We start from the raw sequence: 12,799 nt of genomic DNA, 5'->3' as shown, positions 1-12,799 counted from the left end.
TGAAGATCATGAAAGCCATTCAATTTTTGTCGGCCAAAACCTGCACAACTTCACAAAACATCAAAACAAATTATGCAAGTCTTGAGCTCCGTGCATGACTTTTCCCTTACCACTCATCATATCATATACGGAGTATCATATACAATATAATAATAATAATAATAATAATAAATATAAATATAATTAAGTAGACAAATTAGAAATCAAACCCATGTGACATTTGTCTTCTTCGCAGAAGACATATTTCTTGAACCAAAGCCAGCCAACATCATTAATCACCTCTCTCCACTGCTAGTCCATCATCTCCTTCGTCCGTGAGGGAGAGAGAAAACGACCAAGGAGAGAGAATAGCATCGTCGGCATGGTCACTGCTGCTCAGTCTATGCTTGTCATGGCTGCGGGTTTGCCGCGGTACTCCAATCCATTGTTCTCCATGCTCAACTGAAAGATAAATTTCCTCAAAGCGAAATATATTATAATAATAAATTGTATGATAATCATTCTAGCTTCCTGGTGTTCATCATCATCATCATCATCCACCGACAGCAACACAAGATCACCGTCGTTGCTTAGTTGGTCGAGGTGGTGGTGATGTGCGGTGTCAGCGAGGAGATCCGAGGTCGCCGTCGTCACAGCTCCGTCGCAAAGTCGGATTGCTACCGTCTGATTTGTTCGCCGTCACCAGAGGAGGAGATGATGAGGTCCAGCACACTACTGTTGCCTTGTTTTCGCTGGAGGGAGGAACAACGGAGTAAATCGGTGGCAGTGGCGTCGTTGTGGTGGTGGCGCCTTCGGCTGGGTTTAGTTTCCTTCTTCTTTGCTTTGGGTCGGGGGCGACGGTCGTGGTGGTCATGAACGGTGACCGCTAGTTTCGATCTGAGTTTCACCGGGAAAATTGTGTTTTCATTTTCCTTTTCTTTGCTTGGCTAGAAAATTGATGTTCGCTGGAAAAATTGGTGGAGAAGACTATTGTGCATTTAGTTTAGAGCACTCGTGCTGATAACGTGTTGTAAATAGAAATGAAAATGCACAAAACTAGAAGGAAATTAGGAGAATTGCAAGCAACCAACAGAGAAGGATTAGATCAGAACAAGAGTATGGAGAGAAGGGAGCGGAGTGATTATTATTGATATTATTCTGATGTTTTTATCCAAATGAATACATATGAACATATATATATAGAAAATAAACTTGACCCTTCGATACTCCAAAGGACACTTGACCATTCATGGATCCAGAAATACAATAACTGGGATAATGGCCACATATAAATAATTATATTCATAACATAATATATATTTATTTGCATTGTAAATTATTTCTGGGAGGTAAAAGACAATAAGACATCGGTATCAATCGATATTCTCTAAAATATAGATTTAGACGCTGAAATTTTGATGAACACTGAACAGCATCGAACTATATAACTGGTTCGTTGCCTATATCTACGCCTAAATTCAGGAAGCTCGGTTCACAAACCCAAGAAGGCAGGAGCATCATATCAGTGAAACTTCCCTCCAATCCAGCTAACAGTCTAACACGCACGAATAAATATACAGTCGCTGCCGTAGAAATGGGCGCTGTGAATATCTGGAACGCCATGGAAGTTGCAGAGGGAGCTAGCGACGGCCAGACCTCTGGTATTCCGTCGTCGCATCTCACCATCGATCACTCGCTTTCTATTCCCGAGATGAAGCCTCGCCTCGTGTACGCTCTATTCCTCTATCTCTCTGTTCCATGAATTTCAGCTTCGTATTTAATGTTAGACGTATATTTTGAGTCGTTTTCCACTGTTCGGGCTCCGCACCTAGTTTTTCATGATACGTATAGCCGGCTATGGTTAGGTTTAGATTTAGATTGGGGGGCTTCATTCATATCTTGGTAAAATGATTCAACTGTGGTTGACGTTGATGGAAATTTCATTGTTGTCAACTGTAATGTCCCTGCCTGCGGATCTGATAGAGAATAGGTTGCAGTAGAAATTAGGGGAAGAGAAGGGAGAGTTTTGGGAAGAAAATCAGAAGTTTATTCATATATCCAAGCATAGTACTTCAATACAATCAACTCCATATTTATACTGAAGATGTCTAATAACAAAATTATTCTCTAGCTAAAATATCAAGTAACAACCCAGCAACAAACTAAAGGAGTGGAACGGCGCTGTTTCCTGCCCTGCTGATGTCACGAGGGTCTGCTGACTGCTTGGGTGTTACATCAACTAAGCATGCTTAGTTATGGTCGGGTTAGATTGATTAGACCTAATAATCAGTAGAACTTGGACAAGATTTTGGGACTTTCAGGTGTGTGAGAAATGAGAAAAATATACTCCACATATATTTCTAAATTGATACATCCCTGGAAAAATACGCTTGTTTTGCAGTGTTGTTCTCAGAATCTTTATCGAGTAACTTTATGCTGTAGTTCATACTTTTTTCTCATGTTACTTAACATCTAATCTTTAAATTGCAATGGTTTGCAAATTGTACTTTAACATTATGCTCCTTAAAAATTCCATTAAATTTCTTATTTTAGTTAAAGAGTTAAAGAAATCTATTTTACATACTGCAACCCAAATGTTAAATTGATTACAATTAATAAATAGAGATAACAAATGTTGTATCAGCTTATTATTTTAAAGAGAAGAAGATTCAATTTCAAATACGTCAACCAACTTTTCTATATTTAATACTTATTTTCATGATTTTTTATTGTTATTAAGGGTGTTGTTATTTATATAAGTTGCTGTTAATTGTAAACTGATTGAAATTTTAAGTTGCATTATGTAAATGTTTTTCTTAATGACAAAGATACTCTTCAGAAAACAGTGTGAGTGCATATAATTGTTATATTTAATTGAAAGTTAATGAAATTTGTTGTCCATTATCATTTTCAAACTATAGGATGACAAACCATTACAATTTAAAATGTTAGTTGCTAAGTGTAAAAAAGGAAAGGGAAAGAAATTTGATTTCATTAATCAAACTTGGGTAGAATTTATTTTTCATTTGTAGCTTTCCAATTTTTTTCCTTGAACTTTAGTGTGTAAACTTTCCTTCAAATTTCTAGTTCAATACTGCTTAAAATGAACTTTTCTTGATTTTGAACATGGCATCTTTGTAATAACATGTTTGCAATTTAAGAATTTGTGTGATTCTCACCCTTCTAATGTGTAACTGGTCCTTGTTCTCTCTCTCTCTCTCTTTGGGTTTCTATGTGGCTATAAAAAAATTTGCAGGGAGCTGTGCAAGGATCTTTTCAAGAAATGGCCAAATTTGGATGCTTCTCACTTGTCTGTTGAGACTGTTTCTGGTGGCATCACAAATCTGTGTGGGTATTTTTTTTATGAACAAATTTATGGTAATAACAAAATTAGCCTAGTTTAAGACTTTAAGTTCCAAATGTTGGCCAAAAGTAGCGATTCAGTGTGTTGTTTCTTTTTCTGCAAACTGATATTCATACTTCCCTGAAGTCTTTTTTTTTTTTTTTTTTTTTTTTTTTTTTTTTTTTCCCATACAATGTTAAATCTTTTTAAAAACTTCCCTGAGACAACTAATTTCTTTTGCTGCAGTACTGAAAGTATCCATAAGGGAAGATAGTAGCAAAACTGTGGATCTGATGGTTAGATTATATGGACCTAATACTGAATATGTCATCAACCGTGAAAGAGAACTTCAGGTTAGTATCTAATTCTATTGTTAACTCAGCTAGTAGGCTTTGGTCATACTATTTGTAGTTCTAAGCAGTTTGCGTAGCTAAGAATTACAAAGTACAAATGATCAATGAATTTCCAGACCACCAGGCAGTATACTTCTCTGAAGTGGTTCTGGTCATGTTATATGCAGTTCTTTTAAAACTAACTTTAAATTTTAGTCTTCAGTGTCTTTTCTGAGATGACTATTTTAGTATTTTTATCTTCAAACTGTTGCATTTAACACTACACAACTTCTGTCATATATAATGTAATTATCTCCCCCTTATATAAATAAAATAAAATGTTTCCATTCCATCAAAATAACAACTAACATGAAACTTCCTGGTACTTTTTAATTCATTATCAACTTTATTATGGCTTTTTAAGGCATTCAACAGAGCTGAAGTTCATGAACTCCTTTTTCAAGATTTCTGTTTTGTATTATTATCATATGAATAGCTTAACCTTAGCATTTTCTGGAAATTGTTGCAAATAGGGAGTTATCCTGCATATGAATCCAAATTAGGGAAATAGGGTCTAAATGGTTTCTTAATTTACTGATGAATGAGATCGCCAGTCCCCTAGTTTCTAAACATTTTATACTTAGGTTGCCAGTATATCACACTTTTGATCACAGGCTTTATGTGTGGGCAATTGGTGGCCTAGAGTCTGAGTTGTAGAACAGAGCAAATAATGATGAAGTTCTACAAAATGCTCTACTGGAACTATTAACCATATAGTCCATGCATAATAAATTCTGTATACTATATTCTGTCAACAAAGTTCTGTTTATCATATTCATGTCTCTTACACTTTACCTGGCAGAATGATGGTATATAAGATTTTTACAAATTCTCTGCTTTTTATGCTTGTTTTTTAAATTTTTAATATGGAGTAGATGCTAAAAAAAAATCTAATTAATGTGTCTTCACTGTTTTACATTTGATATCCTTTACTAATGTAATATCTACTTGATTTATTTCTAAATTTCCGTCCAATTTTCTACTGATATAATTGCCTACCCTCTGTGATTGTTTGTAATATGTTGCATTTAGGCCATTCCATACCTCTCAGCTGCAGGGTTTGGTGCCAAGTTGCTTGGAGTTTTTGGGAATGGCATGGTTCAGTCATTTATTCATGCATGTACCTTAACACCCTCAGGTAGGAATATGAAAGACAACATTTTACTGTGCTATGAATTCTAAATGTCAGGTAGAGATGATAATTCTGGTGCTGATTTGAGAAAAAGTAACTCCATTTCTGCAAGCAAAAGTCCACATATCTTGTCTATAGATAGTGTCTGTGCATGTGGGTTTTTTTTTTCTCCTCTGTTTTTTTGTTTTTGTTTTGTTTTATTTTTGAGATATTCTCCTCTCTGTTTATTTTAATTTTCATTTATTTCCTACCACCAAAATGCTATTCTTTTCACACACAAGTTTTTCAATGATTGAATTTGAACTCATTGAGTACAGGTTAGACTCCAATATGAAACTTATTGGAGTGTTGAAAATTTCATTGATGTGATTTATTGAATTTCTAAACAGACATGAGAAAACCAAAGCTAGCAGCTGAAATTGCAAAACAACTACACAAGTTCCATCAGGTGGAAATTCCAGGCGGCAAGGAACCTCAACTTTGGCATGACATATTCAAGTTCTTTCAAAAGGGTATTTCTTTTATGACTCCTTTTCATACAACATCAAATGATTAAGATGAATTATATTTCCTGCATTGTGTAACATCTCAGATTCCTGTGTGACACATAGATGAGGATTTCCATTTAGATTACCTGCAGTCATCTTCCATCTGTCCTTATGCTTTATTTTCTACTTTCTACTGTACTTGCAGCATCAAATCTTGAGTTTGATGATAGTGAGAAGCAAAGAAAGTTTAAGACAATCTCATTTGAAGAAGTCCATAATGAAGTCAATGAGCTTAAGGTTGTCAAATATCCAGTAAATTTGCTGATTTTTGGTTACATATGACCCCTCCTTATAAAGTTCATTGGAGATTAGTAGTTATGTATCACTTGACATTCACAAGAAAGACACTTTTGTATTTTCCAAGAGATACCAGGAATCATTGGATTCTTTGTGACTTAATGAACCTATTATGACAACTTAGTAATTTTTATATCTTACTTGTATTGGTAATAAATATGACTTTTATTTTTATTTATTTATTTTTTTAAATGTGGAACAGGAATTGACTAGTCACCTTAATGCTCCAGTGGTTTATGCTCATAATGATTTACTTTCTGGCAATTTGATGCTCAATGAGGAAGAAGGTAATTATGCCCTTAGCTTATCTTTATAGTTGCATTTTGATCCCACCCTATTATGCAGATACAAAGAAACTGTGTATGAAATGAATTTTCTTTTCATGCATATACTTTCTGATGTTGTTACTTCATGGTCAAGCCAAACATTTAAAATATTATCCATTCGTGTGATCATTGCATATGTCAGCTTCATTGAGTTTATTCAAACCAATCTCATTGTTTTTGAAATTCTCATGGAGCAAGTGAGCCAAGCTTGACTGAGACAGGAATAACAAACCAGGTTTCCTGTTTGAATTTGGCTCAGCTTGTTATAGGAATTCACTGTTTCTTACTAACACCCTAGTCTAAGGTAAAGATACATAATTACCATTCAATAAGTGGTGGAGAAGGCTAAATGAGCTCTTCATGTAAATTCTTATCAACTGATGATTCTACTGTTTTTGATAATCTCATTTCCGTGGTGTATGTCCAGGAAAACTCTATTTCATTGACTTCGAGTATGGATCCTATAACTATAGAGGTTTTGACATAGGGAATCACTTCAACGAGTATGCTGGCTATGAATGTGATTACAGCTTGTGTGTTACCCTTCCTTTTCTTCTTTATTCCATCCAATCGATTGTGTTATGCTCTTTGAACATGAAATTGTAGTTTGGGCATGTTATCTGATGTAGGTACCCAACAAAGGATGAGCAGTACCATTTCTTCAGGCACTATTTAGAACCTGAAAGACCATACGAGGTGTGTTGGCAACATTATTATTACTCTCATTCCTCTAAATTTTGCCCCATTTTTTATATTCAACTGAATCTTTGAGTTTGGCTGGATTTGTTTAACTTATTATTATTGGAAGAGAGTTAATTTGGTCTTCCCTTAGCTGCATCATCCTACACCTTGATCTTAGCAAATCATTTTTAATTTTATTTATTTATCTTTTATAAACAGTTGATCTCTGTTAAAGCTTTTTACCTCATGGTGACACAATGGGGATCATTCACAACGAAGTTATTATTATTATTATTATTATTATTATTATGACAGGTCTCTGAGAAGGACCTTGAGGCTCTATATGTCGAGACCAGTACTTACATGTTAACATCTCATTTGTATTGGGCTTTGTGGGCCCTAATCCAGGTATACTACTATATAGTACTCTGTATTTGAAGATCTCAATTACAAAACCTTGCCACCCTCCCCTGCTCTTTAAAATATAAAGGATTGAAGCCCAAAGAGATAAGCCTCATAATGCATGCATGCATGCGTGTTGTTTTCCTTTGACAGGCAAAAATGTCTCCGATTGAATTTGATTACCTTGGTTATTTCTTCCTGCGTTTCAACGAGTACAAAAATCAGAAAGAAAGGTACTGTTCCTTGGCAAAAGCATACCTCTGGGGATCTAAGAAATAACAAACCTTTTTATTAGCAAATTTATGTGTTGCCATTTGACTGGAGATCTACATCTACTTGAGCCCTCTGCTTTTCATTTGAAGTAAAGTGTTTGTAGCTGGTCAGGGCACGTCAAACAATCCTCATATTTTTTTTTATTAATTTTTTTTTTAATTTTTCCTTTCCTTTTATATATTAACATGAACAGTGTGTTGTGTATGTCTGTTAAGTTGGATTACAGTAGCTGTGGGGGTGGTGTCGCAAAGTTTCATGTAGCTTCGTTTAAAGTATCTAAGAGAATAAAAGCCTTTTTAGATATTACAGGTTGGAGAAGGTTTTTATTTCATTAAAGCTTACTCTGTAAGGAAATTCAAGTACAATGGTAATTTTAGCATTCATCTTTATTCTTTAGTGTTATTGTTGTGTTTTGAAGGGAATGAGAATTGAAGTTGAGATTTTATACCTAAACTTGTTTGGTAAATAGTTGTTAGCTGATTGTGTTAGTGAGCTGATAGTATTAACTGATTGTAGAAAGATATTTGGTAAATTAATTCTTAATTACATGTAAAATGACTTTCTCAAAAAAGTGATCGAAAAAGTTGCTTTAAACAGCTTTTTGAATTTTAAAATTTTAGAGCAATTGTTGTGTTATTGTTGTGTTTTGAAGGGAATGAGAATTGAAGTTGAGATTTTATACCTAAACTTGTTTGGTAAATAGTTGTTAGCTGATTGTGTTAGTGAGCTGATAGTATTAACTGATTGTAGAAAAATATTTGGTAAATTAATTCTTAATTACATGTAAAATGACTTTCTCAAAAAAGTGATCGAAAAAGTTGCTTTAAACAGCTTTTTGAATTTTAAAATTTTAGAGCAATAAACTGTTAAAAATTTAATTAAACACTTATATTAGCTGTTTAACCAAGTTAAATAACTAGATAGTGGTCAAATAAGTTAAAATTAACCAATAGATTACAAAGTAAAGAACATAATAGTAGCAACATTTGTTGTATAATAATATTGTAAAATCGTTTGAAGTAATTTATAACTCGCCTCGCCCATGGCAACTGGCAATAGTTGCTGCACCTCTACATCAATCATTTATATTTTATATGTATGTAGCATATGACAATCATTTTCATGGACTTGTTGATTGTCAAATGATACATAAAGCTGTGTATGAGAACCAGTTTGAGTCTAGAAAACAATACCATCTATCTGATAACCTAGTACCCTACCTTACCTAACAACAATAATACAAGCAAATAAAGAGCCTTTACATAATTCAAGCTTGAAGAAGCTGGCAGTGAACAATGCGACTCTTGGGCCGGTTCCTACCGGCAAGGGTTGATAAGAAATTTGTCACCATGTTTTTCAACTGCCCTCTTCCACCAATTGTTTCCCACAAATGCTCCGTTGTTGCGTCCTCATCATCACCATTACCGCATCTTGAGACATCAACAAGAGAAATGCTCATGTTGTTTCTAATAATGCACAGTTTTCCGTGGAGAGGGAGGAGCGCTGCAGCCTCTAGAGCCTTCGAATTACCCAGATGCATCTTGCTATCAATATGCTTGCTCCAAGAATCTGTTTCTTCGTCATACACCCTAAGTTTGCATCCATCTCTACAGTCCAAAGCATAGAGATGACCATTTAATGTAGCGCCTGGGCTTCTCCACCCTGTAACCATTCCATTAAACACGGGGTTCCAAACATCAGTTTCCGGTTGGTATACCTCGCTCAGAACCTGTCGGTGGGAACCCATGCCCTTTAAGAACCATTTTCCTTGATAAACAACTCCAGTGAAGGGTACCATTGCCGTGCTCATCTCAGAAACAAAGGACCACCTATTCTTGTGGGGATCATAAACTTCAGCCGAACTTATAGGCCCGTGAACTCCCTCACTCTCTCCACCCGCTACATATAAACAATTATTTATAACACAACAGCCAAAACGATGTCTCCTTCGAAGCATATCTGGAGCACGGTGCCATTTATTAGTTCGTGCACTATAAAAGACAACTCTTCTCATGGAACCCTTCACAGGGTCTTTCCCACCAAACAAATACAGATGACAGCCACTAAGAACAGCAGATCCAAAAGCAAGGGCTTCAGAATATTCTTTGGGTACAGGAGGGAGTGGCTGCCATTGCTGGTAAACGGGATCAAATGCATCACATGATATTTTCCCATCTCGGTCTCTCTTCATGATGTATATCCATTCCTCAGCAAGCCCTAGGTTCTTTCGAAGTGAGTAATAGAAATTACCAGCTAAGAGGCGGTTCCATCTTTTGCAGACTAGGCGGAGCTTGCAATGCTCGGTTCTAGGGACTCTAATTAAACAAGCAACGGCAAGATCATCTGGAAGTCCAGGTAATAGAGGGTACTGGTTCCGGTTTTTGTCACGTCGTGGTTTTTCTCTAGTGGGATGAATAGAAGGTTTGATATCTGGGCGAAGACAAAGTTTTGTCCCGGGCATATACTTTTTAGCACCGGCAACAGTTTTGAGTCCTGCATCTACTCTACAAAGGCAAGCAGTTGTATCAACCTGAAATAAACAAGAGACTCCAATTTCTCAGTCGATTTTTCCACACAGATTAAGAAATAGTTACTCCATATGATCACATCAAAATTTACACTGATCCATATAAGAGACGGTAAGCACAGTTAATGCTGAGAAACACAAATATGAGCCATCTATGAAATGCCATAATTTCTATTATGATTTTAAATTTCATAATTTAACACACCAACCCCATAGTAAGTGGGTGAGGAAGGATGTGAAAGAACCATTTGAGAACAGAAAATCAACTTCTTTTTTTTTTAAAAAAACATACTTTTGTCTTGAGTATCCCAACACAGTGGCCATATTGTCAGAACAGGCACAATCAGAGATCTCATAATTTTCATCTGTCTTCTTTGGTCAATTCTGAATTCTCTTCCATGTCATATTAGTTACTTTTAAAGATAAGCACAATGGCTAGACCTACTTTTCAAAAGTTATCTGAAACTCTAAGGCACTCAGGTTGCTTTCTTTTGTGAACGACAACCATGTGATGTTGTAATCAGGGATAATTAAAGAGAAGGAATTGTTTTGTTTTGTTTTTTTGTTTTGTTTTTTTTTTTTCATTAGTTGGCACATTATGTGCACACAGGAAAGACCAAAAGGGTGAAGAAACTAATAGTTCGCTATTTTGTTCTGATGTGGCTTCAAATCCCTCTTCATCCAGATGTCACTCTCATTCGCTGCAATAACAGCATTCCATCTCTAGATTCTTCTCTCCTGACAATACCTCCAAACCTTTACAATAATCAACATGCAATGTTTTGAACCAATATTTTTGCAATTGTAACTGTGTGCCGGCATGCCCTATTGCATGCAATGCTCACAAGAACCTTTAATTGACACCAGTTCTACCGAGAGACAGATAGGCCATATGAGAATTGGTCTAAGCTTGCCAAATGCAAAAACTAAGGGCGTGCTTGGTTCATGAGATTAGACACAAGGAATGGGAATGAAAGTCATAGACATTGTTTGGTTGACAATTTTTTAAAATATAAGTATAAGATTTGATTACCCTTATAATTACAAAACCATTACCTAATTTAAATCAGGTACCATTCCATTAATTCAACCTTATCCCCCCTCTCATTTCATCGCTTCCTCATTTTGTCGCCTCCTCACTCATCTCTCATCACTTCCTCCCTACATTGCTTATTCACTTCATCGTCAGATTTTTTGTTTTTGACTTTTTGTATTTTTAAAACATTTATTCCAATTATATGGTCATACATAGCCAAACATCAATCAATATTTGTAATCATTCCAATTCCACCCTACTACCAAACATGCAAAATACATTCACCAAAACCCATTCCAATTAACAAGTATTTGATTTCCATTCTGATTCCGATTCCCATGTTCAAACCAAACACACCCTTAGGTATAAGAAACTGGCAATTGATTTTGATAAAAAGTAATAACAATAAGAAAACAATTGGTTGCTACACAGACCATTAGTCAGCAGATTCAAACAGCAGCAAAAAAAAAAAAAAAAAANAAAAAAAAAAAAAAAAAACACACAATGCAAGCTTAAACCTTTGCTAATAGCATCACCATTAAAAGCAAACACCACAAGCCAGTCCAAGAATACAATCATGAAAGTTACGAATTTTACCAGAGGTGGCTGAATAACTCTATTATTTATTCTTGAATGATCAGTCATTTCCTTAATCCAAGTTTCTCCACATTAAGAATCTTCAACGCCCAATTCAAAATTAAGTTGCTCTCTCTCAACAACCATCAGATCCTACATAGAAGTGAACACTTCTCAACAACAAATAGAAATAAGATTTGAATTAAGGAATACTAAACAACAAGGAAAAAAGATCTCACCTCTGGAAATATCACTTTAATTTTTTTTTGGATCCAAGTGAAATGTCCCTTCAATTCCAAGAGTTTAAACTCCTAAACCCAAGAAATTGAGAACATAATTCATATTTTAAAGCAAGACCAGAAGGGTCAACACAAGCTCATGAATTATACAAGCACAAGATTGACCAGCTCAAATAATCTTGACAACACATCCAATCAAGAAATCACATAAATGAACTCCCAAGACCTAAAATATAAAGAAGAGCAAATCAAATCATATTTTCAAAACAAACCCTACAACCCCAAATGCGAGGCAGCCAGGTAAAGAGTGAAGAAGAAGGGAAAAGCACTGATGGGAATAGATAGCCTTCTTCCTCTCATTCTGATTCTCTCCCACCACCATGAAAGTCCAACTCAGCTGAATTCTGGACCCATAAAACAACGCTGTCATCACAACCTACCAAAGCATAGCAGCATGTTTAACAAGAAACCCAACACCCCACCATAAAACTATCAATACTCTCTTCAATTACAAACTACACGACACAAATACGTGACAAGAAGAAAGTAAACTACAGCCTTTTGGGTGAAAGACTGAGTTTTTAGGGTAGAAAACAAGAAAAGTAAAGGGTCAAAATGCGTGGCAAGTGGTAACGAGTGAGGGGAGAGAAATTTTTTTCTACAAATAACAACGGATCTTAAAATAAGATCGTGAATTAGAGGCAAAATGACAAAGATAAAAGATTTGAGAAAAATGGTAGTTGGTCAATCTTGAGAAATGTGCCTTAGACGTGGGAGAAAATTTCAAACGTGTGTGTGGAACGAGTCTTATTTTGATTCGATACGACGATCGTGTTTGGTGTATTTTGGCAACTTATGTTTGGCGCTATATGTTTAGTTGAATGTGCAATAATTAATTACTCATTTTCTCAGCTCCTAATCGATAAACTATTATGCAGGATCGTTGTTGTAAAAAATAAAAATTGGTCTTAGACATTTTAAGACCGTGGTGATTTTCTTTCTACGCGCCCGCCCGCCTAGGCCCTTGCTTAGCGCCTAACTCGACTAT

The 12,799-nt window shown here is 35.5% G+C and overlaps 2 protein-coding genes across 2 annotated transcripts; one reads left to right on the top strand and one right to left on the bottom strand.

Moving 5' to 3' along the window:
- Positions 1 to 1,361: 1,361 nt before the first annotated feature.
- Positions 1,362 to 7,769, top strand: LOC115998586 (probable ethanolamine kinase). The gene is made up of 11 exons (XM_031238191.1): positions 1,362 to 1,707; positions 3,236 to 3,327; positions 3,569 to 3,675; positions 4,747 to 4,852; positions 5,236 to 5,358; positions 5,540 to 5,631; positions 5,894 to 5,978; positions 6,445 to 6,550; positions 6,647 to 6,713; positions 7,014 to 7,106; positions 7,254 to 7,769. The coding sequence occupies exons 1-11, from the start codon at positions 1,574 to 1,576 to the stop codon at positions 7,377 to 7,379; spliced, it is 1,131 nt and encodes a 376-aa protein (XP_031094051.1). The 5' UTR covers positions 1,362 to 1,573; the 3' UTR covers positions 7,380 to 7,769.
- Positions 7,770 to 8,339: 570 nt separating this feature from the next.
- LOC115998584 (F-box/kelch-repeat protein At1g55270-like) lies at positions 8,340 to 12,509 on the bottom strand. Its single transcript, XM_031238189.1, has 3 exons — positions 11,752 to 12,509; positions 11,534 to 11,665; positions 8,340 to 9,903 (listed from the first exon to the last, which is right to left on the bottom strand). Exons 2-3 carry the CDS (start codon positions 11,579 to 11,581, stop codon positions 8,641 to 8,643), a joined length of 1,311 nt encoding a protein of 436 aa, XP_031094049.1. The 5' UTR covers positions 11,582 to 11,665; positions 11,752 to 12,509; the 3' UTR covers positions 8,340 to 8,640.
- Between the last annotated feature and the right edge of the window lie 290 nt (positions 12,510 to 12,799).

This window comes from Ipomoea triloba, chromosome 12 (genome assembly GCF_003576645.1).
Source record: "Ipomoea triloba cultivar NCNSP0323 chromosome 12, ASM357664v1".
In the NCBI taxonomy this organism is placed as follows: domain Eukaryota; kingdom Viridiplantae; phylum Streptophyta; class Magnoliopsida; order Solanales; family Convolvulaceae; genus Ipomoea; species Ipomoea triloba.
The sequence above is the reverse complement of the archived record's forward strand: the minus strand, read 5'-3'. Positions and strand labels throughout refer to the sequence as shown.